We start from the raw sequence: 24,408 nt of genomic DNA on the forward strand, positions 1-24,408 counted from the left end.
CTTTATGGTTGGGTGTGGGAGATGTAGTGGAGACAGACAATCCCATTAATACCACGCAGTGGGTAGACAAAACTGCCCACATTTACTGTGAGGTGTGAATATGGGGTAGGGCACACTTCTATCTACTACCCTGACCCTCTATTTCCCCTAATACTACTGTAACCAAACTAATGTGATATCACTCCTTGGTGAGTCACAGATGAAAACTACACCAGGTAGACTTGTTGCACAAAGTAAATTTTATTTGTAGCAAATCAGAAAGTCGAAGAGTAACTTCCAAAGCTGTGACTCTCCAAGCAAGGGCGAATGGGTTCCTTTGATTTAGGAATGAACATTGAAATAGAGGAGCCTTGTCATTGCATGTGGACGTAGGGCATGAGGTGGCACACGTGCCTTAAGGACACGTGTCTATACATTCATTACGTGTTATGTAAATGAGGCCTATGCTCCTCCTTGGGCAGAGATTTTAGTATTCTAATTAGGTGAAGGTAACCGTGGGCCACTTCTGACTTCTGAGTATAAGTCTGCCTGACAAATTGTGTGATCTTTGATATTTGAGCTTGGCCTGAAGGGGTCAATGGCTTAGTCTTTGTTTTCCCTGAAAAGGTTTTCAGAATGAGCAGTTGCACTTGACCTCAAACCCACACCACAAAAATTAGGAACTCAATCCATGCCTGTTGCCAACTCCAACTTTTTAAAAAATTATTTTAAAACTTTTTGAACGTTTATTATTTTTGAGAGAAAGAGACAGAGAGCAAGCAGGGGAGGGGTAGAGAGAGAGGGAGACACAGAATCGGAAGCAGGCTTCAGGTTTTGAGCTGTCAGCACAGAGCCTGACAAGGGGTTTGAACTCACAGACTGTGAGATCCTGACCTGAGCTGAAGTCAGCTGCTTAACTGACTGAGCCACCCAGGCAGCCCTACCAACTCCCAACCTTTAATGCCCCTCCAAAACCTGTCTGCTTGTGTATGGTCTCTTGTGCTCTCTGCTGCATTTAAAAAATATTTTCTGGAGTTTCTAGCTTTTATTTGTAGGACGATCAGCTTCTTGGATGTGTTTGGTGCACATTTGGTGTGTTTGGTGTGTCTGTTCTGCCTTGGTGTGGACTGAAAGCCTCAGCTCCCTGGAAAAGGGGAGAAATCAGGGAGGTGGAAAGGCGTGGGCACCAGGAGGAGCCATCTCAGCAGCTGGGTTTATGCATTATGCACCAGCTAATCTTGCTTCATAGACACAACCACGTGTCTCAGTGTGCCCTTGAAGGAAATCAGAGTCTAGTCATTGTCGTTCTCAACCACTGGGTGGCTCTGTCCACTAATTTTCCTAACACCAAGTCAGGCTAGAGTTGCTTTGCAGTGGCTGCAAACCCTTACCCTCCAGGACCCAGCTTAAAATGCCATCTCCATGGTGGCTCTTCCTGTCCTGACTCACTGCCAGAAGGACTCATCACATTGACTTCTGAACACACCTTCTGCCCAGCCAGCCCAAGGCCTTTGTGTGAATTTTCATGAATAGACATTTAGTGAAGGCTACTAGGTGCAAAGGGTGAATCCAAAGTGGTGGCTCACGCCTCCAAGGCAGCCTTTTTCAACTGACTGCAAAGATATGTGTTGGATGTAATGGATTAACTTCTCTCCTTTGCATCTAGGGTGGTGCTAGGGTGGTGCTAGTCATCCTTGGGAGAATTGAGAAAATAGTCTCACAAATCATCTGTGTTCTGTGGTTCAGATGAGAAACTCTATGTTATAGAGTCTGTGGGGGGAAGGTTCCTTTTCTGGGAAGAACATGAGGGAGAGAGAAAGGGAAGCTCTGCATACGTGCTTTAGGGTGAAAGCAACTGTCCTCACAAACCACTTCTTGGTCCTGCCATTCACAACATGGTTCCTTTTCCACCAACTCTTCCTCTGCCACAAGGGGCAGTGTGGGAACTGAGAGCCGTCATCTTTCCTTTACCAGCGAGAACCTTCTGGATGCAAGCATTTTTTCTCTGGCAGAGGAGCCCTAAAGTACTGACCCTGCTATGAGCCAGATGTGAGACTGGACCCTTTGTGTATGTTAACTGGTGTGATTTGCATAATAACCTGAAATTGTGGGTGTTTTGGTCTCGGTTTTACAGCACAAAACCGATGCTCAGAGCGGTTGAATACTTTGTACATCAACACACAGACACGCTCTAAATTCTCACATTAAAAAAAATTCTCCCTTGAGCCCATACCTGTTTCTGGCTCCAACCCTGAATTTTGTTTCCTTTCACAAAAAAGTTCTTAGTAGAGTTCCTTATGGAGCATCCTAGTCCCTGCTTCTACAGCCCCATTCTCTTACCCCCTTTGGTAGGGCTTCTGTCACTGCTCATCCAGGTCACCGGATATTCCTGAGTTGAACACAGTGGCCATCTCTCTATTCTTCTTTTATCTCTTGGTACCACTCATCATGTTTGACCACTCACTCTTTCTTGAATTATTTTCTTCTCTTGGCTGCCAGATGACCACACTCTCCTGGATTTCCTGCTATCTTACTGGCTTCTCCTCCCTCCCATTTATGTGAGACTCCTGCTCTGTTCTACCTCTAAATGTCTGAGGGCCCTGGAGCCCACTGCTCATCACCTTCCTACATGACCCCATCTGGTCCCATGGCTTTATATCTCCAGCTTGGCCTTTCCCTGATGTTCAGACTTACACAACCAGTCCCCTGCTCAGCGTGGCCACATGGATGGATAACTAACAAGTGTCTAAAAATTGTCATGTCCCTATCCTGATTCCACTCCTAACTTGCTTTTCCCCCAGACTTCCTCATTTCTAGAAATTGTGCCAACATCCACCTAGTTGCTCAAGCCCTAATCTTTCTCAGTATTTCTTTTTAATTCTGTCCCCCAAGCAGTTCTCTAATTTGCTCATTTTCCTCTACTTCCACCACTTCCTGCCTGGCCCCAGCCACCGTCATCTGTAGCCTGGGCTGCTGTGGGGCTGTGCTGACTGGTTTCCCTTGCCTCCAGTAATCCTTGTCTGCATAGCAGCCAGTTTTCTTTAAATAGATGGATCAGATGATGCTACTTGGCTGCTTAGAAGCATGGCCAACGGCTTCCCACCTCCCAGTGTAAGTCGCACACTCCTTAATCTGGCTGACAAAGTACTCCTGACATGCTCTGCTTTCCTCGTTCCTCATCCCACTCTCCTGGCTGTATGCTCCAGACATACTGCTCTCACGGACCAAGCTAGTTCCTGCCCAGCGTTTTGCACTGGTTCTGTCCCCTGCCCAGGAAGTTTTCTTCCTCACGCGGCTGATTCACTTTAGTCATTTAGCTGTTGGGTTACACACATAACCTCCTCGGAGAGGCCTTTCCTCACCACCAAGTCTGAAGTAGCCAACCTGGCATGTCCCTGGATCTTGAGAACTGCTTGGATCTTTCCACCCCCCACCCCAAGTTCTACTGTCTAGGGGAATCCAAAGTTTTTGCAAGACTTCTGTGACTCTCCAAGGACTTATTTCACGCTTCTCAGTCTTTAATTCCTTGTTCTGGGGCCCTGGCCCTTTCTCACATCTATGTTAATCTTGACGGGGAGTTATCCCCCTTTGTAATTTCCTCCCAAACCATTCATATCAAATATTCTGAGAGCTACATAATTGATGGGACTCTTGAGAGTGCTAAGGAGGAGAGGGGCCCCACTGTTCATTGCTCTGGATCCAGCCCCTCCCCCCAGGGCCCTCTCCCCACCACTCTCTGGCTCTCAAAGGTAAAACAGTCCCTCCCCTTGGTTTACTCCTTCCCCTGAAGTCTTGGCCCCAGTCTGTAGTCCTGTCCTGGGGGAGTTTCCTGCCTTACCTGGGCTTACCGACACATTCTCTTAACAGAGGTTGTTTCCTCCATGAAAGGGATTCTTGTTCTTGCTGCTAAGAGAATAACAACATTTCCATTTTATTATAGTGCTTGTTCCAGACCCTGTAGTTGGGGATTGTCACAACAGCCCTATAAGGTATCAGTTCCACTTTGCAGATGAGGAATCTCAGCTCAACGAATTAGAGGCTGATTAACACCAGGCTCCGGAGAGATTCAGTATCCCTCCCTGCATCTGCCTGTTGCTTCCTCAAAATCTTGACAGGAGTCAAGGGGTAGGTGGATGGAGGCCAGGCTCTCAGGAGCCCAGATCATGGAAAAGGAGGCCCTCAGGCCTTGAGCTGTGGCTCTTTTTGTGGGATGGATCCATTTTTCCCTACACTTACACAATCCTCAACCTCACCTAGATCAGAAGTTTCTTCTGTTTAAAATATGGCTCTCAGTTCTAACGCCAGATCTGCCAATGACTTGTAGTGCAGCCTTGGGCAAGTCACTGTTCCTCCTCTGAACTTTAGTTCACTTATCTCACAGTGAGAGAAAGCTCCTTTGTGTCCTACGTCCTATGGTATTAAAGAAAAGTCAGATCCTGGAATAATAAGACTCATCTACTGAACACTTGCTGTGTGCTATGTATTCTTTTAATCCTCTCAGCATCTGGAGGGAGGTCCTGTAATTGACCTATTTTTACAAACATCGAAACTGAGGCTTAGAAGGATTTAGTTGTCCCAAGGTCTGCCCCAAGTGGCAGAATTGGGTTTTGAACCTAGACTTACCTTTCTGAACGTGGAGCCAAAGCTTTTAAACCATTGCATCAATTAGGTCCTGCTAATACTAGTTCAGGCTGCTGATGACTCTCAGTGGTCACTCACACACATGCATACACATATGTACTCTCTTGTGGGGAAACATGTGTACATCTGGCCTATCTTTGGCGGCGTCTCTGAAGGCCAAATACCATTTCTTTTTGTTTTTTTAATTTTTAAATTATTTAAATTAAAAACATTTTAAATTATTTTATTTTTTATTTAAATCCAAGTTAGTTAACATATAGTGTAATAATGATTTCAGGAATAGAATATAAAGATTTCAGGAATATGTAGTGATTCATTACTTACATATAACACCCAGTGCTCATCTCCACAAGTGCCATCCTTAATGTTCATCACCCATTTAGCCCATCCCCCCACCCAGCATCCCGCCAGCAACCCTCAGTTTGTTCTCTGTATTTAAGAGTCTATTATAGTTTGCCTCCCTCTCTGTTTTTATTTTATTTTTGCTTCCCTTCCCCTATGTTCATCTGTTTTGTTTCTTAAATTCCACATGAATGAAATCATATGATATTTGTCTTTCTCTGAGTTATTTCACTTAGCATAATACCCTCCAGTTGCATTCACATTGTTGCAAATGTCAAGATTTCATTCTTTTTGATCGTTGAGTAATATTCCATTGTGTATATATATACCACATCTTCTTTATCCATTCACCAGTCAATGGACATTTGGGCTCTTTCCATACTTTGGCTATTGTTGATAGTGCTGCTGTAATCATTGGGGTGCATGTGCCCCTTCAAATCAGCACTCCTGTATCCTTTGGATAAATACATAGTAGTGTAATTGCTGAGTCATAGGTAGTTCTATTTTTAATTTTTGAGGAACCTCCATACTGTTTTCCAGAGTAGCTGCCCCAGTTTGCATTCCCACCAGCAGTGCAAAAGGGTTCTTTTTTCTCTGCATCCTTGTCAACATCTGTTGTTTCCTGATTGTTTCCTTGCCAACATCTGTCATTTCTAGTTGTTAATGTTAGCCATTCTGACAGGTGTGAGGTGGTATCTCACTGTGGTTTTTATTTGTATTTCCCTGATGATGAGTGATGTTGAGCATCTTTTCATGTGTCATCTGGATGTCTTCTTTTGGAATACTTTTATGCCTTTTGCCCATTTCTTTACGGGATCATTTGTCTTTTGGGTGTGGAGTTTGATAAGTTCTTTATAGATTTTGGATACTAACCCTTTATCTAACATGTCGTTTGCAAATATCTTCTCCCATTCTGTTGGTTGCCTTTTAGTTTTGCTGATTGTTTCCTTTGCTGTGCAGAAGCTTTTTATTTTGATGAGGTCCCATTAGTTCATTTTTGCTTTTGTTTCCCTTGCCTCTGGAGACATGTCAAGTAAGAAGTTGCTATGGCCGAGGTAAAAGAGGTTGTTGCCTGTTTTTTCCTCTAGGAGTTTGATGGCTTCCTGCCTTATGTTTAGGTCTTGCATCCATTTTGAGTTTATTTTTGTGTATGGTGTAAAAGTGTTCCAGGTTCATTCTTCTGCATGTCACTGTCCAGTTTTCCCAACACCATTTGCTGAAGAGACTATCTTTTTTCCACTGGATATTTTTTCCTGCTTTGTCAAAGATTAGTTGGACATAGGTTTGTGGGCCCATTTCTGGGTTCTCTATTCTGTTCTACTGATATATGCGTCTTTGTGTGTGTGTGTGTGTGTGTGTGTGTGCCAGTACCATACTGTCTTGATGATTACAACTTTGTAATGCAGCTTGAAGTCTGGAATTATGATGCCTCCAGACTTGGTTTTCTTTTTCAACATTGCTTTGGCTATTTGGGGTCTTTTCTGGTTCCATACAAATTTTAGAATTGTTTGTTCTGTGAAGAATGCTGGTGTTATTTTGATAGGGATTGCACTGAATATGTAGATTGTTTTGGGTAGTATCAACATTTTAACAATATTTGTTCTTCCAATCCATGAGAATGGAATGTTTTTCCATTTTTTGGTGTCTTCTTTAATTTCTTTCATCAGCTTTCTGTAGTTTTCAGTATATGGATTTTTCACCTCCTTGGTTAGGTTTATTCCTAGGTATTTTATGATTTTTGGTGCAATTGTAAATGGGATTGATTCATTGATTTGTCTTTCTGCTGCTTCATTATTGGTGTATAGCAATGCAACCAACTTCTGTGCATTGATTTTATATCCTGTGACTTTGCTGAATTCATGTTTCAGTTCTAGCTGTTTTTGCTGAAGTCTTTTGGGTTTTCCACATAGAATATCATGTCATCTGTGAAGAGTGAAAGTTTGACTTCCTCCTTGCCAATTTGGATGCCTTTTATTTCTTTTTGTTGTCTGATTGCCGAGGCTAGGACTTCCAATGCTATGTTGAACAACAGTAGTGAGAGTGGACATCCCTGTCGTATTCCTGACTTCAGGATTCCCTGTTTTTCCCCATTGAGGATGATATTAGCTGTGGGTCTTTCATATATGGCCTTTATGATCTTGAAGTATGTTCCTTTTATCTGTACTTTCTTGAGGGTTTTTGTCAAGAAAGGATACTGTATTTTGTCAAATGCGTTTTCTGCATCTGTCAAGAGGATCATGTAGTTCTTATTCTTTCTTTTATAAATGTGATGTATCACATTGATTGATTTACAGATATTGAACCAGCTCTGCATCCCAGGAATAAATCCCACTCGGTCGTGGTGAATAATTGTTTAAATGTGTTGTTGGATCTTGTTTGCTAGTATCTTGTTAAGAATTTTTGCATCCATGTTCATCAGGGAAATTGGTCTGTATTTCTCCTTTTTAGTGGGGTCTTTGTCTGGTTTTGGAATCAAGGTAATGCTGGCCTCATAGAAAGAGTTTGGAAGTTTTCCTTCCATTTCTATTTTTTTGGAACAGCTTCAAGAGAACAGGAGTTAACTCTTCCTTAAGTGTTTGGTAGAATTCCCCTGGAAAGCCATCTGGCCCTGGACTCTTGTTTTTTGGGAGATTTTTGATTACTGATTCAATTTCTTTACTGGTTATAGGTCTGGTCAGATTTTCTATTTCTTCCTGTTTCAGTTTTGGTAGTGTATATGTTTCTAGGAATTTGTCCATTTCTTCCAGATTACCCATTTTATTGGCATATAATTGCTCATAATATTCTCTTATTATAGTTTTTATTTCTGCGGTGTTGGTTGTGATCGCTCTTCTTTCATTCTTGACTATTTATTTGGGTCCTTTCTTTTTTCTTTTTGATCAAACTGGCTAGTGGTTTATCAATTTTGTTAATTCTTTCAAAGAACCAGCTTCTGGTTTCTTTGATCTGTTCTACTGTTTTGTTTTGTTTTTGTTTTTTGGTTTTTTTTTTGGTTTCGATAGCATTAATTTCTGCTCTAATCTTTATTATTTCCTGTCTTCTGCTGCTTTTGGCTTTTTATTTGCTGTTCTTTTTCCAGCTCTTTAAGGTATAAGGTTAGGTTGTGTATCTGAGCTCTTTCTTCCTTCTTTAGGAAGGCCTGGAAGGCTATATACTTTCCTCTTATGATTGCCTTTGCTGCGTCCCAGAGGTTTTGGGTTGTAATGTTATCATTTTCATTGGCTTCCATATATTTTTAATTTCCTCTTTAACTTAGTGGTTGGCCCATTCATTCTTTAGTAGGATGTTCTTTAGTCTCCAAGTATTTGTTGTCTTTCCAAATTTTTTCTTGTGGTTGATTTCGAGTTTCATAGCATTGTGGTCTGGAAATATGCACAGTATGATCTCGATCTTTTTGTACTTGCTAAGGGCTGATTTGTGTCCCAGTGTGTGGTCTATTCTGGAGAACGTTCCATGTACACTGAAGAAGAATGCATATCCCACTGCTTTAGGAGGAAATGTTCTGAATATATCTGTTAAGTCCATCTGGTCCAGTGTGTCATTCAAAGCTATTGTTTCATTGTTGATTTTTTGATTAGATGATCTGCCCATTGCTGTGAGTGGGGTGTTGAAGTGCCCTACTATTTTGGTATTACTATCAATGAGTTTCTTTATGTTTGTGATTAATTGATTTATATATTTGGGTGCTTCCACATTTGGCACATAAATGTTTACAATTGTTAGGTGTTCTTGGTGGATAGACCCCTTAATTATGATATGACCCCTTCTTCATCTCTTGATACAGTCTTTATTTTAAAGTCTAGATTGTCTGATATAAGTATGGTTACTCTGGCTTTCTTTTGTTGACCATTAGCATGATAGATGGTTCTCCATCCCCTTACTTTCAATCCGAAGGTGTCTTTAGGTCTAAAGTGGGTCTCTTGTAAACAGCATATAGATGGATCTTGTTTTCTTATCCATTTTGTTACCCTATTTTTTTTTTGATTGGAGCATTGAGTCCATTGACATTTAGAGTGAGTACTGAAAGATATGAATTTATTGCCATTATGTTGCTTGTAGAGTTGGAGTTTCTGGTGGTTTTCTCTGGTCCTTTCTAATCTTTGTTGCTTTTGGTCTTTCTTTCTTTCTTTCTTTCTTTCTTTCTTTCTTTCTTCTTTCCTTCCTTCTTTCTTCATCTTTTCTCCCCTCAGAGAGTCCCCCTTAAAATTTCTTGCAGGGATGGTTTAGTGGTCACAAACTCCTTTAATTTTTGTTTGTCTGGGAAAATTTTGTCTCTCCTTCTATTTTGAATGACAGCCTTGCTGGATAAAGAATTCTTGGCTGCATATTTTTCTGATTCAGCACATTGAATATATCCTGCCACTCCTTTCTGGCCTGCCAAGTTTCTGTGGATAGGTCTGCTGCAAACCTGATCTGTCTTCCCTTGTAGGTTAAGGACATTTTTTTCCCTTGATGCTTTCATGATTCTCTCCTCACCTTAGTATTTTGTGAATTTGAATATGACATGCTTTGTTGATGATTGGTTTTTGTTGAATCTAATGGGAGTCTTTCCCTAGGTTAGGAAAGTTTTCTGCTATGATTTGCTCACATAACCCTTCTACCTCTATTTCTCTCTCTTCCTTTTCTGGGACCCCTATGATTCTGATGTTCCTTTTTAAGGAGTCACTGATTTCTCTAATTCTTAAATCATGCTCTTTTGCCTTAATCTCCCTCTTTTTTTATGCTTCATTATTCTCCATAAGTTTGTCCTCTATATCACTGATTCTCTGTTCTGCCTCATCCATCCTTGCCGCTGCCACATCCATTCGAGATTGCAGCTCAGTTACATTTTTTATTTCATCCTGACCAGATTTTACTTCTTTTTTCTCCATAGAAAGGGATTGTAATCTATTTTTGACTCCAGCTAGTATTCTTATTATCGTGATTCTAAATTCTGGTTCAGACATCTTGCTCATATCTGTGTTAGTTACGTCCTTGGCTGTCGTTTCTTCCTGCTCTTTCTTTTGGGGTTAACTCCTTCATTTCATCATTTTGAAGAGAGAAAAGGAATTAATGTGGTAGAAAAAATTAAAATTAAAAAAATATTGAAGTTAAAAAATTAAAAACAAACACCCACAAAAAAAAATCAAATAAATGATGCTAGATCCTAGGTGTGTTTTGGTCTGGGTGTTGAAAGTGGCTTGATAGATTAGAGAAAAAAGGGATAAAAAGAAAAAAAAAGGAAATCATTTGAAAATTTGAAAAATGAATACACTGAAGTAGACTAAAATGAAATGATGGAAGTAAAATAGAATTTGAAAAAATGTACACAAAAGTAAAAAATATAGTAGAAAAATATTTTTAATAAAGTTTGACAATAAGAATGAATTTTTTCTCTTTATGTATTCAAGAAAAAGAAAAGAAATTAAAAAGAGAAAAAAAAGAAAGAAAGAAAATTGAATAGTTGGACCAGCTAACAGACTGAAATACGACTGAAATTGTTTCGTTTTCCCCTGAAGTCAAACTGTGAAGCGCTTTATAGTCCATAAACTAAGCAGGCGGTGAGACTTGTGTTCTTGAAGAGTGAGGTTGGCCGCTCTTGAAGAGCGAGTTGGGCAGGGCTTAGTGTAGTGACTCGGTTCTCCACTAGATGGCGCTGCTAGCCTACTGGGGTGGATTGTTGTGGCGCTTGTAGGTGCATATGTGCATGTGTGGGAGCAGTGAAAATGGCGCTAGTCTCTAGTATTGGAATTCTGTTCTCCCCTATCAGCAATCGTGCACTGTCCTTTGTCTTTGGCATCTGTCCACTCCCCGCTTCCACACTGTCCATGACCAAGCCCCAGGCAGCACCTCCCTTCCAAGTTTTGTCTCAGATGTGGCTGCCTTCCCCAGCCCCCCTTCTGAGGGACTGTGGCTTTGACCTGTTCTGCTCCTCTGCAGAGGGTCTCACTGAGCAATGGCTGGGTGCTGACCGCACCCAGGAATGTTTGCGGGACCGTGCTGCTGCTGATGCCCATCAGCAGACTATAGCCAGGTGCCAGCCCACCTCAGAAAACGTTTGCAAGACAGTGTAGCAGCAGCGCCTCAGGGATTATGGAAAATCACAACACACATCTGGCACCAGGCTTCATCCCCAATGACCTTGTTCCAACATCAGCAAATGTGGCCATTCTCTGGGGTCTACTGGGCCCAGGTGGCCTCACAGCCTCTACCAAATGTCCTTTCAGCGGTGGAACTGCTTCTCCCTGTGTGGTCCAAGAACCTCCTGGACCCCACTCTGCTCCTGGGGATTCTCCCTTCCCACCAGAACACCACCAGGTATCAAGCTGCAGAGTTTCAGACTCTGTGCTCCCCCTGTTTACAGTCTTAATGGAATTTAAACCCCCTCCTTTCTCCTTTCTCCCTTCTTAGTTCAGTCTCTGTGGCTGTTTCCAATTTTCCACTTTCTCTCCAGCTGCTTTTGGGGAGTGTTGCTTTTCCCATAATCTCCCCCGCCCCCATCTCCTTCCTCTCTCCACATGCAAAAGCAGCTCCCTGCCCTCTGCAGCTTCTCTCTCCCCAAGTTCATCTCTCCACACTGTGTACCTCCTGAATTCTGTGGTTCAGGTTGTGCAGATTGTTGTGTTAATCCTCGGATCAGTTTTCTTGGTGTGCAGGATGGTTTAGTGTTGGTCTGGCTGTATTTCATGGATGTGAGATACACAAAAAACTTCCATGTTGTTCCACCATCTTGAAAGATCTTTAATTTATTTTAAATTTATTTTTAAATTTACATACAAGTTAGTTAGCATATAGTGCAACAATGATTTCAGGAGTAGATTCCTTAATGCCCCTTACCCATTTAGTTCATACCCCCTTCCACAAACCCTCCAGTAACCCTCTGTTTGTTCTGTATATTTAAGAGTCTCTTATGTTTTGTCCCCCTCCCTGTTTTTATATTATTTTTGCTTCACTTCTCTTACGTTCATCTGTTTTGTATCTTAAATTCCTCATATGAGTGAAGTCATGATATTTGTCTTTCTCTGACTAATTTCATTTAGCATAATACCCTCTAGTTCCATCCGCATAGTTGCAAACGGAAAGATTTCATTCTTTTTGATTGCTGACTAATACTCTATTGTATTATCAAGAAAGGATACCACATCTTCTTTATCCATTCATCTGTTGATGGACGTTTGAGCTCTTTCCATACTTTGGCTATTGTTGATAGCGCTGCTATAAACATTGGGGTTCATGTGCCCCTTTGAAACAGCACACCTGTATCCCTTGGGTCAATACCTAGTAGTGCAATTGCTGGTTCATAAGGAAGTTCTATTTTTAATTTTTTGAGGAACCTCCATACTGTTTTCCAGAGTGGCTGCACCAGTTTGCATTCCCACCAGCAGTGCAGAAGAGATCCTCTTTCTCCACATCCTCACCAACATCTATTGTTGCCTGAGTTGTTAATGTTAGCTATTCTGACAGGTTTGAGGTGATATCTCATTGTGATTTTGAATAGTATTTCCCCAATGATGAGTGATGTTGAGCATTTTTTCATTAACCAGCTAGTATTCTTATTATCATGGTTCTAAGTTCTAGTTCAGACATCTTACTTATATCTGTGTTGATTAAATCTCTGGCTGTCACTTCTTCCTGTTTTTTTTGGGGGGGGGTGATGGAGAATTCCATCCTTTTGTATTTTGGAGGAAGAAAAAAATTAATAAAATTAAAAGTAAAAATTAAAAAATTAAAAACAAAACAAAAATCAAATAAAAGAAGCTAGATCCTAGATGTGCTTTGGTCTGCTTGTTGAAAGAAGCTTGATAAAATAGAGAAAAAAGGGAAAGGAAAGAAAAAAAAAGGTAAGAAAAAATTTAAAAGTTAAAAAAATTTATAGAATAAAATAAAATAAAGTTAAATAGAATAAAAATAAAATGATTAAATAAAGTAAAAAAGTAAACATAAAGTGTCCTTTCTGTATCCAAGAAACAGCAAGAAAAGAAAGAAAAAAGAAAACAATGCAAGCAAAAACAGAAGAAAGAAAACAAATAAGTTAACCAGCAAACAGAATGAAGCCTGAATGAAGTTACATCCAGTTTCCCCTAGAACTGAAACTATGAAGACTTTTATAGTCTGTACACTAAGCAGGTGGAGTGACTTGTGCTGGTCTTCTAGGGGATGTGCTTGGAGGGCACAGTTGGACTGGGCTAAGTGTAATGGCCCTGTTCTCCAGTAGGTGGCGCTGCTTAGCCAACTAGTGGGTGGATCTGTGTGCGAGTTTATACGCGCTGGTGTGGAAGAGATGGAAATGGCTCCATCCAGCTCTCCAGTCTCTGGCGCAGGAACTTTGCTCTCTCACCCACCTGTAATCAAGCACCCTCCTTTGTTTCAGGCCTCCGTCCACTCGTTGCCTCTACCCTGTCCCTGTCCAAGCTGTCCACCTGCCAGGCGGTGCAGTATCTGGCACAGGAACTTTTCTCTCTCACCCACCTATAATCAAGCACCCTCCTTTGTTTCAGGCCTCCGTCCACTCGTTGCCTCTACCCTGTCCATGTCCAAGCTGTCCACCTGCCAGGCGGCCCCTCCCTCCAGCTTTATCTCAGATGGGTTGTGTTTCTTATTTTATTAAAAAAAATTTTTTTACATTTATTTATTTATTTTTGAGAGACAGAGAGAGAGAGAGAGAGAGCATAAGTGGGGGATGGGCAGAGAGAGAAGGAGACACAGAATCTGAAGTAGGCTCCAGGCTCCGAGCTGTCAGTACAGGGCTGGACGCGGGGCTCAAACTCACAAACCATGAGATCATGACCTGAGCCGAAGTCTGACACTCAACCGACTGAGCCACCCAGGCGCCCCCAGATGGGGTTGTGTTTCAAAATCCCACATTTCAGAGACCCCCAGGGCTTGGACCCACCCTGATTCTCTGGGGGAGGATCTCGCTGAGCAATGGGGGGGGGGGGCTGCCATCTTGCCCCAGAAAACATTCATGCTATAGACAATGGCAGAAGTTCAGGGATTATGGCAAATTACAACACACCTGGAGCCAGGCCAAATACCATTTCTTACAGGCCAGCCAAATCCAGCCCCAGGACATCTGGTCATCTGGTTCAAATGCTCATGGTGCAGCAAATGGCTGTACAGAGAAGGGACATGTGGCCAGAACTCTCACCTCCACATAAAATTCTCGTTGTACTACCCAGAATTGTTTCCTCATGTTTTGCCTTCCTGTCCTACCCATTGGTTCCTCCATGTTGCTGTGTGTGGTCTTCTCCTATTTTCAGCTGAAGGCCTTTCTCTGATATAGCAGTGAAAACCACCCACTGTTCCAGGCCTTATTTTCCATTCCCTCCCAATTGATCACCCACGTCCCATAAGGCTGACAGTCAAGTAAGCTGGTTAGGTGTAGGTTTATGTGGATGAGGTCTTTGCTTTAGGATGACCAGGGCTAGAAGACCCTTGTGTGTCCTGATGAGGAGGGCCTTTGTGTGTGTGTGCATGTGTCTAAAGCCAGGCATCTATTTACCTTGAAAAGAAGAGGAATAGCCCTCTTTGAAAACAACTGAATGTACCTAAGAAAAGTATGTCCAGTTCTGAACTGTTAGGAGTTTCTGGCAAGCTTTGTATTATGTGCTGGGGTGGGAATTTGACTTTGTATATAGATTTTCAATTAGGCTTTTAGACTGACATCTCAACTCTGAACTGTGATGGATCAAAAAAAAAAAAAACAAGAAAAAAAGAAAAAGAAAAAAGAAGAGAGAGAGACAGAGACAGAGACAGAGAGACACACACAGAGAAACAACAAACAACATTTCCTTTCTGGCTTGCCAGGATCCTGGCCCTGGCCTGTGCTTCAGCTCCATCCTGTCCTTTAGGCTTGTGAACTCTGGTTCCCTGGTTTTTGACCCTGGTGCTGGCTAAGGACTTTGAAACTTCCTGCTGCCTTGGGTGTACATGCTGAATTTGTTCTGGTTCCTGTGTCAATCCAAGCCCTGACATCCCTCCATGTCCACTTTGGCCTCTGCAAGCAAAGATCTGGGCCTGACTATGTTGTATTTGTTAGTGATTCTGTTGTCCCTGGTTTGTGAGCTACTAGAGGGAGAAATCTGATCATGTTCAGTTGTAATGCCTCAGCTCTGATAGCAAGGAGGGTGAAGAGAAATTTCCGGGTCAAGGAGCAGGAACCTCCAGGCCAGGAGGTTCTAAAACATGTACCACTTCCTCGCTGTGGAGGGACAAGGGCAGGAAGCCTGTGGGTCAGAGTCTTGGACCCTTACCTGTCTCTGAGGCCCCGGCTGGTGACTGATGGGCCATTGTGTAAGTTAAAGTGCTTTTGGCACCAGTAATGGAAACCAAGATCCGCTAAGTCTAGCTAATGTCAAGAAAAGGGGGTATGGATCCTCAGATGTCCACAATGGATGAATGGATACACAAAATGTGGTACATACACACAATGAAACATTATTCAGCCTTAAAAAGGAATGAAGCCCTGATGGGGCTGCAGCATGAGTAAACTGGAGATACTGAGATCTATACTTCTCTTTTGTGTTGGGGATCTAACAAAACCTCTGCAACAGGGACAAAAATTATTAGCATGTGAATATTCCCACTCTGGTTGCTAAAAAAGAAATGTTTTAAGAGAAAAGAAGAAGAAAAAGAAATCTAGTAAAGGGATAAGCATGGACAGGAAAAGTCAGGAGTTCTATCAGGCATTTCATGAGTAAGGGGCCAGAGATGTGGCAGGTCGGAAGCTGGCCATAATTATTTAGGATGGCTGGTGTGCAGGTGGGAGGGGAGGCCCCAAAGGCAGAGCCAAGAGAAAGATGTGAAATACATATTTCTGTGTATTGAGAATGTATTTATCCCCACCTCCCTTAACTTTGGCATTTCCTCTGGAGATTGAGAAAGTGTTTGAAATACTTTTAATTACTTTTTGCATCAGGGGCCAGCTTCTCTCAATACCACTGTCATCCAGACCACATGGCCACCTGCAGTTTCACAGGGTTGCATTTTTCTTTCCGGAACCTGGACTCCCACCGAGGCTTCAGAGCTTCAGAGCTGGGGTTGGCCTTCCTATGTTCTAATACTTTTAACCTGGGCCAAGTTCCTGGGAGGCAGCAAAGGTAGATTGGGATCCTTGATGTACTCTTGGACCCATTTGTTGTTGGGGTTGGCGCAGACCTCTCGATTCTTTTTGGTGACAAAACTGTGGAGGCAGAGTTAGAATGTCAGCGAGCATGGAGTAGGGTGGGGGTCCAGTCCACACTCCCCCATTTTTAGCTCACTGGGGGCTCACCTCATACTCTTTACTGCATCCCTAGGCCTCCCCCATCTGAATTCCCTCAGTAGGCCTCCCTCTCTGGCTTCTAGACCTGGCTTCATTGTCCCTGTTTCAACCTGTTCCCTGCTCAACCAAGATACTTAGGCATGGGTACCATTATGGCTGTCATTTATCAGTCCACAAAACTATAAGTAGCAACATCAAGAATTAAACTCAGGCCTGGGGCTCATGCGTAGTTCAGTGGGTTAAGCGTCCAACTTTGGCTCAGGTCATGACCTTGTGTGGTTCATGAGTTCGAGCCCCACATCAGGCTCACTACTGTCAGCGCAGAGCCCACTTCAGATCCTCTGTCTCCCTCTCTTTCTGTCCTCTCCCACTCTATCCCTCTTCCTCTCTCTCCCAAAAATAAGTAAGTATTAAAAAAATAAACAACCGAGGACTTCCCTGCGAGATTCAAAGCCCAAGCCCTTAAGCACGACTCTCCTGCTTCTAGCATGGAGACTTCTTGGTTCTGTGCATCTCATTCTGGCCCCAGTTCCCCTTCCCCCTCCACAGAAATGTCTGCAGGGGATGCTTACATGATTGCTGGCAGGTAACAGTTGAGGGCCTTTCTGTATCCCACCACCAATTTCTTTGGCAATACTTTCTCATGATACTTCAGGCAGCAGGTGGGAGAATGGTTCACCGACTCAGGAATTTCTGAGAGAATCACATTGAAAGCTGAACCAGGTAGGCATAGAAGGAGCCCGTGGTTGCCTACCTTCATCTCCCACCCATTGCATTCCATGCTTCTGATGGCAAAACCATCTGTTAGCAGGGACTGATGATAGCTTTATGGGTAACAGAAAACATGAAAAAAGGAAGGGGGGGTGGACATACATCTAGAACCTTCAGCTTCTGAACTGAGTTTCAGCAAATGCAAGTGACTTGGTTATTCATGTTTGCTGGTGAGCCAGGGCTTGATTTGGTCAACACATATTGAGCTCTAAGGGGGCAAAACCCTGAGGAAGACACCGTCATTACTCTGGAGCGTCTCACTGTCTAGTCAGAGTGAAAAGGGAAAGTGAAATGAATTGTGGAAAACAGAATGAGGGGTACCTACCCCAGCCTGGGTGGCTGAGGAAGAAGTCCCACAGCATGTAGTGCATGGTTGCTTCTTGAAAGATGAGTGGGATTGAAGCAGATGAAAAGGTTGTGGGATCTGGAAAAGAGAAAGGCATGAAGGCGTGGGGGAAGCCGAGTGTCTGGGGAATGCTGAGCCGCTACAGATGGCAGCAATGCAATGTGAGAAGAAAGAAGAGGAGACAGAATTGGAGAGGGAAGGGGAGACTAGCACACCTTCTGAGCTGTGGACTCTATCCTAGAAGCATTAGAGGGGCCGAAGTCAGTGAGGAGGGTGAGATGAGCAGTGAGCCAGAGAAGTTAGGGTGGGAAGAAAAGTGTTCTGTTTAGGCTTCGGGTCAGACATCTGGAATCGTTATCTTGACCAAATGATTTGAAGTATGGGCAAATTAAAAAAATCTCTCTAGGTCTCATCCATTAAATTAGGGTAAAAATATGCTTATATGTCCTAGGATCATCGTGAGGGTTAGTTGAGAAAATGCTGGTAAAACCCTTAATTCAGAACATAGTAAGGCTCAGTCAGTGCTTGTTACAATTAAGAGTAGATGGTAGTAATTGACCATTTTTCTTGCCTGGAAATGCCACTCCCCCCCCCCCCCCTTTGATGCTGTCAGAATGCTGGCCTTGGTTGGTTGTTAGTGCTGTGTTTCTCTTGAGCTCCCCTGACTACTCATCAGTTGGGACATCAAACAAGAGGGCAGGTAGAGACCTCTCCCAGCCCCCAAAACTGCAGACTGCAGATCCCTTTGCCGCCTGACCCTTTCCTTCCAGCTGGTGGCCAAGATTGAAATATCTCAAGAGTACCATTTGGCTGATCCATGCTTTGGGTGGGCCATTTTCTGAAACCTTTTTGAAGACTGAAACCATCGTAGTGGTCTCTTTGACCTTCCCTAAGGGCAATGTTACCTCCTACCACCCACCAGATGCAGCTCTGCACATAGTGATGTCCATGACCCTGGTTCTCAAAGCAAAGATGACAAAGTCCAGGGGGCATCTTGAGAGCATGTGGGCAGAATATGTGGTGTGTGTGACCGTTGTTCCCCTGAGAGTTTATATGCCAGAGTCCGACCAGACCACATGCTAAAGGTAGCCTTAGGGAGAAAAAAAGGGGCTGGGGCACATGGAAGTTGGTATGTGGAAAGTCTGAGTGGCTTGGTCTCTTTCTTGTTGCCAGGTCCTCACACATGATGGTTGAGGCAGGGATAGAGAGTGGGAAAAACAAACCTTGTTCTCCATAGGTCCCAAGCATCCTGTGGCTCCCAAAACCTTTCAACCCCTTTCTCTTTTCTATAGCCTTTATTTAAACCCAGGCTGGGGAATGGGGACAGAGGCCATGAAATCCTGCACTGCACACCTGGGCGTCCCATTGGGCCTTCCTTTGGCTGCCTTGATAGTCCCAGAAATCTGTGCCAGACACTACAAGGAAGAGTATCTAGGTTCAGACTCCCCACCCCTGGGCTTGGCCCCAAACATCACTTCAGCCCCCTTCCCAGTACCTTTTGTCCTGCTCTCTCAGAGCACCTGTAGCTTTTCTTATCCAGCTATCTTCCTCTCCTTTTGTTGTTCACGTTTATTCTCGTATCTCCTCTTACTTCCTTGGCTCCTCCTAAATGATCACTCACTATTCTCCATCTTTGGGATTCCTGACATGACCTTGACCCAGCTTCCTGGAACTGCCTGATGATCCCAGAAGGGATCTAGATACCAGCCCAGCTCTCCTTGCAAAGGAGAGAGTTTGAGGAGTGTGCCTACAGGAGGGGAGAGGGCCCACGGCTGATGACGGAGACCTGACAGGACTCTTGATGTCATCTCACTGCCAGCTGCCCTTTCTCATTCCAGCCCTGCAGGGACAGGTGGACTCACTTGACTGGCCGTACAAAGCCGGAGTGGTGATGAGGATGAGGAGAAAGAGGGCAGCCACAGAGAACTTCATCCTCTCCGGGGGACCCTTTAGCTTCAGGGGAGGCTGGTTGTCCACTCTGACTTCACAGCTGCTCTCTGTACTCTGACCACTTCAGAGTGGGTGGAGGAGAGAAGAGGTGCCTCCCTCTGTTTGCCAAAAGGAAGGGTGGGGCTTGGCGCAGAGTTGAATTAATAAGTTTTTTTTAAATGTTTATCTATTTTTGAGAGAGAGAGAGAGAGAGCGAGCAGGGGAGGAGTGGAGAGAGGAGGGGGCAGAGAATCCCAAACAGGCTCTGCACTGATAGCCATGAGCCCAATGGGGGGGGGGGAGGGGGCTCAAATTCATGAATCATGAGATCATGATCTGAACAAAAGTCAGACCTTCAACCAATCTGAGCCACCCAGGTGCCCTGAATTAATAAGATTTAAATTCACCAGGAGAGGAGTAGAGGAAGGGAACATGTGGTTCACGTGTGCTGTGTGTCAGCCACCTTATATAGGCGCTGTTTGACTTAATTCTCACCATAGTGAAGCGGAGATTATTATTCTATTTTATAAATGAGGCCACTTGAGGCTTAGAGAGGTTAAATTCTCCCAGGTCACAGAGATGAGAGGCAGTTCTGCAAACCAGATCCGTGTGATTTCACCACATTACTTGCCACCATCTCTATTTGGGGGAAAGGGGGAGGAAAGGGGGTGGAACCACCCCAGTACCCTCAGGTGATCGGTCTTTGGGAGGGTGAAAATAAAGCAGGATTAGAGAGATCACAGACTGGAGCGAGGATAGGGTTTAGGCCTCTGAAAAGGATGCCTCCCATCCCCAGTCTAAGGACACATGGCTCAACTCACAACTTTTCCCGTCACAGATTGTGTTAGTAATACTGAGAAAAAACAATGTGCGATCCTTGAGTCCTCATTTATTGCTGAGGTCTTTGGCTTATTCGTTTATGTTCTTTTATCTCTTTGGACCTTGGACTCTGAACCACCTTTAGATCTAGTTGGCCAGCCCTCCTTCTTGCCTGCGATATGGGTTTATCCAACCGGCTACCGCGGCCAATCACGGCAAGCAGAGGGCGCTCCAACCCCACGCACGTGATAATCTCTTCCGTGTTTCTGAGCTTCTTGGCCAGGGGCCTTGACTAGGGCTGACCTGCCCCTCCGCGTCTTCTCTCTTCAGACTGCCTCAGGACCCCATTCCAGGGATTGAAGGTAGAATTCAGAGAAGACATGGAAGATATAGGGGATTTTGGCAGGCGCTTTAGAGGCATAGTGGGGTGCATTTCAGTAAATGAAAGTAGACTGAGGCAGGGGCATATGAAGATCCTTATGGGGCTTGCTGTTTTGCATGACTGCTCATGAATAGGGAAAAACTATATAATGCATTTCGTCCTGGTGGGTTCAAGGCAGTGGCGGTGACACTATGGCTTTTTAGGACGGTAGTATGTATGTATTTGGGTACCCCCTTGACCATTGTTTTTGGAGGTGAGGAGGTCTGAGGAAGCCTGGTTGTACCTTTAGCATATAAGTATCTTCTTGGCCCTGGTGTGTGGAAGACGGTGGCCTGGGAAGGGTGGGCACTATACCTACACTGGCCATGCTCTTACTCTGAGGAAGAGGATCTCCTCCTTGAACCCCGAAGATGGGTCTGAGAGCTTTTGGGGGCAGCTGGGTATTATTCATGGAGCATAGCATCCTCTTGATTCCTGTATCTTTCTATCCAGCCATCAGTCCATCCATTTCCTGAGTACCTGGTATGGGCCAGGCTTTCTGTTAGGCCTTGGTGGAGGACACAAAAATGGGCATAACAATATAGTACAACCTGATGTATGCAAGTGGAGGGGGAAGGGTTGGATAAAATCATTCTTATCCCAGATAGCTGGGAACAAGGGCCTTGGGAGCAGCACAGAACAAAGGACTTTGAAATTTGGCTGCTACGAAGACTTTATGAAGATTTACCTGCAAAATCAGGTGATAATTCTTAGCATTACACTTGTGTAGCTTATATAAATAAGATAATACACTCAGACTGTTTAGCAGACTGCTTGAAAGGTAGAAAGTGGTAAGGCAATGGTATCTGTTGTCATCATGATGATTATTATGTAAAGGTGGCCTTAGCTTCCCGCCACCCCCATCACAGGCCTGACCTGTTTTTTTGCATCTAGGGCTGACCACATTTCTGTAGAGCAAAGCCTGTTGCCAAGAGTGCCACCCAGCTGGGTTCCGAAGAGTAGATCTGGTAGAAATGAATGAGGACAGGGAGGGCATAAATTCTAGGTCTTTAATTCAAGGCAGGACAGCTCCCAGAAGGTGTCGGGCTGAGCATTGGGACTGAGAGGGGGGCCTTGGCCTCTTCTTCAGATGGCCAGCTCATTTCTCCTCCAGGTCCTTGATGTAGTCCTGGACCCAGACGTCACTGGGGTTGGCACATATGGAATGGCCCTTTTTGGTGATGAAGCTATGGAGCGAAAGGGAGAAGGGTTACAGACTCAGGCATCAAGCAGTGAAGTGTGAGCCGGTCAGTCTCCCAGATTCCTCACCCATCTAGGCTGTTTCTCCTTTCTTTGTCAGAGGCAGCTCAAGACCAGTCTCCTCTCTGAGACATGCTCTCCAGCCCCTCGGGGACCCTGGACCCATCTCCATGCTTCTCCTGCCCCTGGAAGTGCCCTTCTGCCTTCGCTTCCCCTCCCCTGATGCCTCCCCATGCATGGGCTCAGCTTCCTCCTGGTTCCCCAGAGGCTCAGCCAGGCCAGAAAGCCCCCAGGTTTCCCCTCCGCTGCCTGTCACTGCACCTGAGAGGTGCTCTGGGGAGTCCCCACTCCCGTTCCTCCCTATCCCCCAGGGCTTGCAGGCTTCCTGTCCCCTGGCATATGGTGTGTGGGTGCCACCTACACCACTCCGGGCCTGGAGCACTGGCTGCTGGTCTCATAATAACCCGTGATCCGATGACGCGCGATTGCCTGGGCAATGTAGTTGAAGCAGCACTCGGCCGGGTGGTAAGGTCCTCCTGAGGAGAGAGCAGGGAGGGAAGTGGACACTGGGTTCTCTGCTAAAGGCCAGAGCTGCTGGCTGCTTCTGCACTATAGAGGGTGGAAGAGGGAAAGGAGGAGGAGGTGGCCTCACAGAATTTGGAGGGAGGGTTGTGCAGACACTCGGTCCTCCAGCTCCTCTTTCCCTCCTCCTGCATCCACAATCACCCTCCTTCCTGTTCTTCAACCTCTCCTAGAAAGACTGGCTGATGACCTTCAACTCCAGATTGAAGATTAGCAAAGCCCAAATCTTCTCAGTGAGTACACACCATCCCTGTGGGGCAGGCTCGCACAGGTATTCCAAAGAGGGGGGATATTCGGAAGAAATGCCAATAGAGACAGGGACACACGCCAGCTGGGAGTGCAGACCCAGCCCTTCCCAATCTGGGAGATTGGGAAAATGGGGTTTTGCCTGTGTCCCAATTAAACCCCTGTCCTGCAAAGAAGGAAGCCAACACCAAGGCCCAAGGACACCAAGGAAGTCAGGATACCCAGGTCCCAACCTCTCTTGCCTTTGCTGGCCATATGCCCATGGTAACTTTGTTCCCCTCTCTGTTTCCTCCTCTGTCAATGAGCCTGTTGGACTGGATTGGTGGTTTTTACACTGAGTTTCTGGGGGTCTTGGGGCTTTGGGGACTATTTCAGAGGTACTGATGCATTTGGGAGTAGAGTTTTAGAGATAGTATCCCATTCAGCCCTTTTTTGCTGTGTCTGAGTAAGCTTTTGCTGGAAGAAAGGTTCCCTGGTCTAAAAAATGTTAGACATCACTGGATTAGGTGAACTTTTCAGTTACTTTCTGATTTCTAAAACTTCATGGCTCTTATAGCAGGTGCAAGAGAATGACTGGAAATAATCCGTTCCTTCAAGCTTCAATTATGGAGGTAGCAGGAAGGTTACTTCAGAACGAGGGCCCTGGAGAAACAAGTAGGCACTGCAGTCATGGAGTGGAGTGTTGGGGGTGTGCATGTTATGTGCTCAGCCTGGACAGAACCCTGCGTGTGTTGGCAGTGGCCTCTGAGGTTGCAGAGGGGCAGCTGGATGCTTGGGTGGGAAGGGAACAGCTGGGTCTTTTATCCAGTTCCATTCCAGGTAGCATCCTATGTCTCCAAAGAATGGAATAAGGGATCCACTGGTTCCTGAGACCAGTCTCAACCTATTCCTCTGAGAGGAATCTTCTCAGAGAGGCAAGTCGAACTGTCCAGATTACCACTAACTTTAGACTGGCTTTATTTCAACAACCCCCTCTGTTTCTTCCCAGTTTCTGAGAAGAAGCTGAGGTAAAGATGAAGGGTGAGGCATGGTTTTGGTTGTGTGTAAAGGCAGCTCATCCTAAGAAATAAGCTGGAAAAAGGTGACCGAGGTGAGACCCCCCACTGTTGTGGTCGCCCTCAGCCCATACCTAAGCAAGGCCACACCTTTGGGTAGGGCTGACCCTGGAAGCCGGCAGCCCCAATCTCAGAGGGCAAGCAGACAAATGGCTCCTCTTTACCCCTGGGGATAATGTCCCCCAAATGAGGTGGGCTACTCTTACTTAATGGCAAAGAGAGATGAACTGAGGGAGTGGAGAGGCAGGTTCACTCCATGGCCTTGGCAGGAGGGGGGACTAATCCCGGGAGGGTGAGGACAAAACCAATTTCAGAAGATCCCAGACCTCCTCCTTGTCTCTCCAGCAACTTTACTCCTGCTTCTTTCCTCACAGGGGCAAGGATGGAAGGAAGACAAGGTATTGCACTCACGTGAAGAGGATTTAGCCGTGGACACCAGGGCACCGGTGATGAGGAGGAGGAGGAAGAGGGAGATGGCAGCCATGGAGACTTTCATCCTCCTGGATTGAGGGAGCTGCTGCAGGAGGAGAACTTGCCTGGTAGGGGCTTCTGAAGCTCCTGGGCTGAGGTGGTGGTGAGAAATGACCTTCAAGGCAAAGTATTTCTTAAAATAAGGGAACCAAGATTACAAAGGGAAGTAGGAAGCAGTGATGCCTCAGCAATTTCATATCCTGAACATTTGTTGAGGGTGGAGTGAGGGAAGCATGGAGAGCCAACATTTCAGGGAGGAAATTGCCTTCTATTCCCAGTGGCAATACATTTAACTCCTTTGATATAAGCCCTTCCTTTGGTATAGGCTACAGCACAGGGCCTGGGGGTACTGTTGCGCACTTAG

At 44.8% G+C, this 24,408-nt stretch overlaps 2 protein-coding genes across 3 annotated transcripts; both read right to left on the reverse strand.

The window, feature by feature from the left end:
- Nucleotides 1–15,822: 15,822 nt before the first annotated feature.
- Nucleotides 15,823–19,344, reverse strand: CCL16 (C-C motif chemokine ligand 16). 2 transcript variants are annotated; one of them, XM_043583740.1, is made up of 4 exons: nt 19,184–19,344; nt 17,301–17,399; nt 16,777–16,897; nt 15,823–16,123 (listed from the first exon to the last, which is right to left on the reverse strand). In XM_043583740.1, exons 1-4 carry the CDS (start codon nt 19,251–19,253, stop codon nt 15,991–15,993), a joined length of 423 nt encoding a protein of 140 aa, XP_043439675.1. In that variant the 5' UTR covers nt 19,254–19,344; the 3' UTR covers nt 15,823–15,990. The 2 variants fall into 2 exon arrangements, with proteins under 2 accessions (XP_043439675.1, XP_043439676.1); XM_043583741.1 differs by lacking the exon at nt 17,301–17,399 and having other exon boundaries at nt 19,184–19,341.
- Nucleotides 19,345–21,486: 2,142 nt separating this feature from the next.
- LOC122485248 (C-C motif chemokine 14-like) lies at nt 21,487–24,184 on the reverse strand. Its single transcript, XM_043583742.1, has 3 exons — nt 23,985–24,184; nt 22,112–22,226; nt 21,487–21,677 (listed from the first exon to the last, which is right to left on the reverse strand). Exons 1-3 carry the CDS (start codon nt 24,067–24,069, stop codon nt 21,590–21,592), a joined length of 288 nt encoding a protein of 95 aa, XP_043439677.1. The 5' UTR covers nt 24,070–24,184; the 3' UTR covers nt 21,487–21,589.
- Nucleotides 24,185–24,408: the final 224 nt, after the last annotated feature.

This window comes from Prionailurus bengalensis, chromosome E1, assembly GCF_016509475.1.
Source record: "Prionailurus bengalensis isolate Pbe53 chromosome E1, Fcat_Pben_1.1_paternal_pri, whole genome shotgun sequence".
Classification (NCBI taxonomy): Eukaryota; Metazoa; Chordata; class Mammalia; order Carnivora; family Felidae; genus Prionailurus; species Prionailurus bengalensis.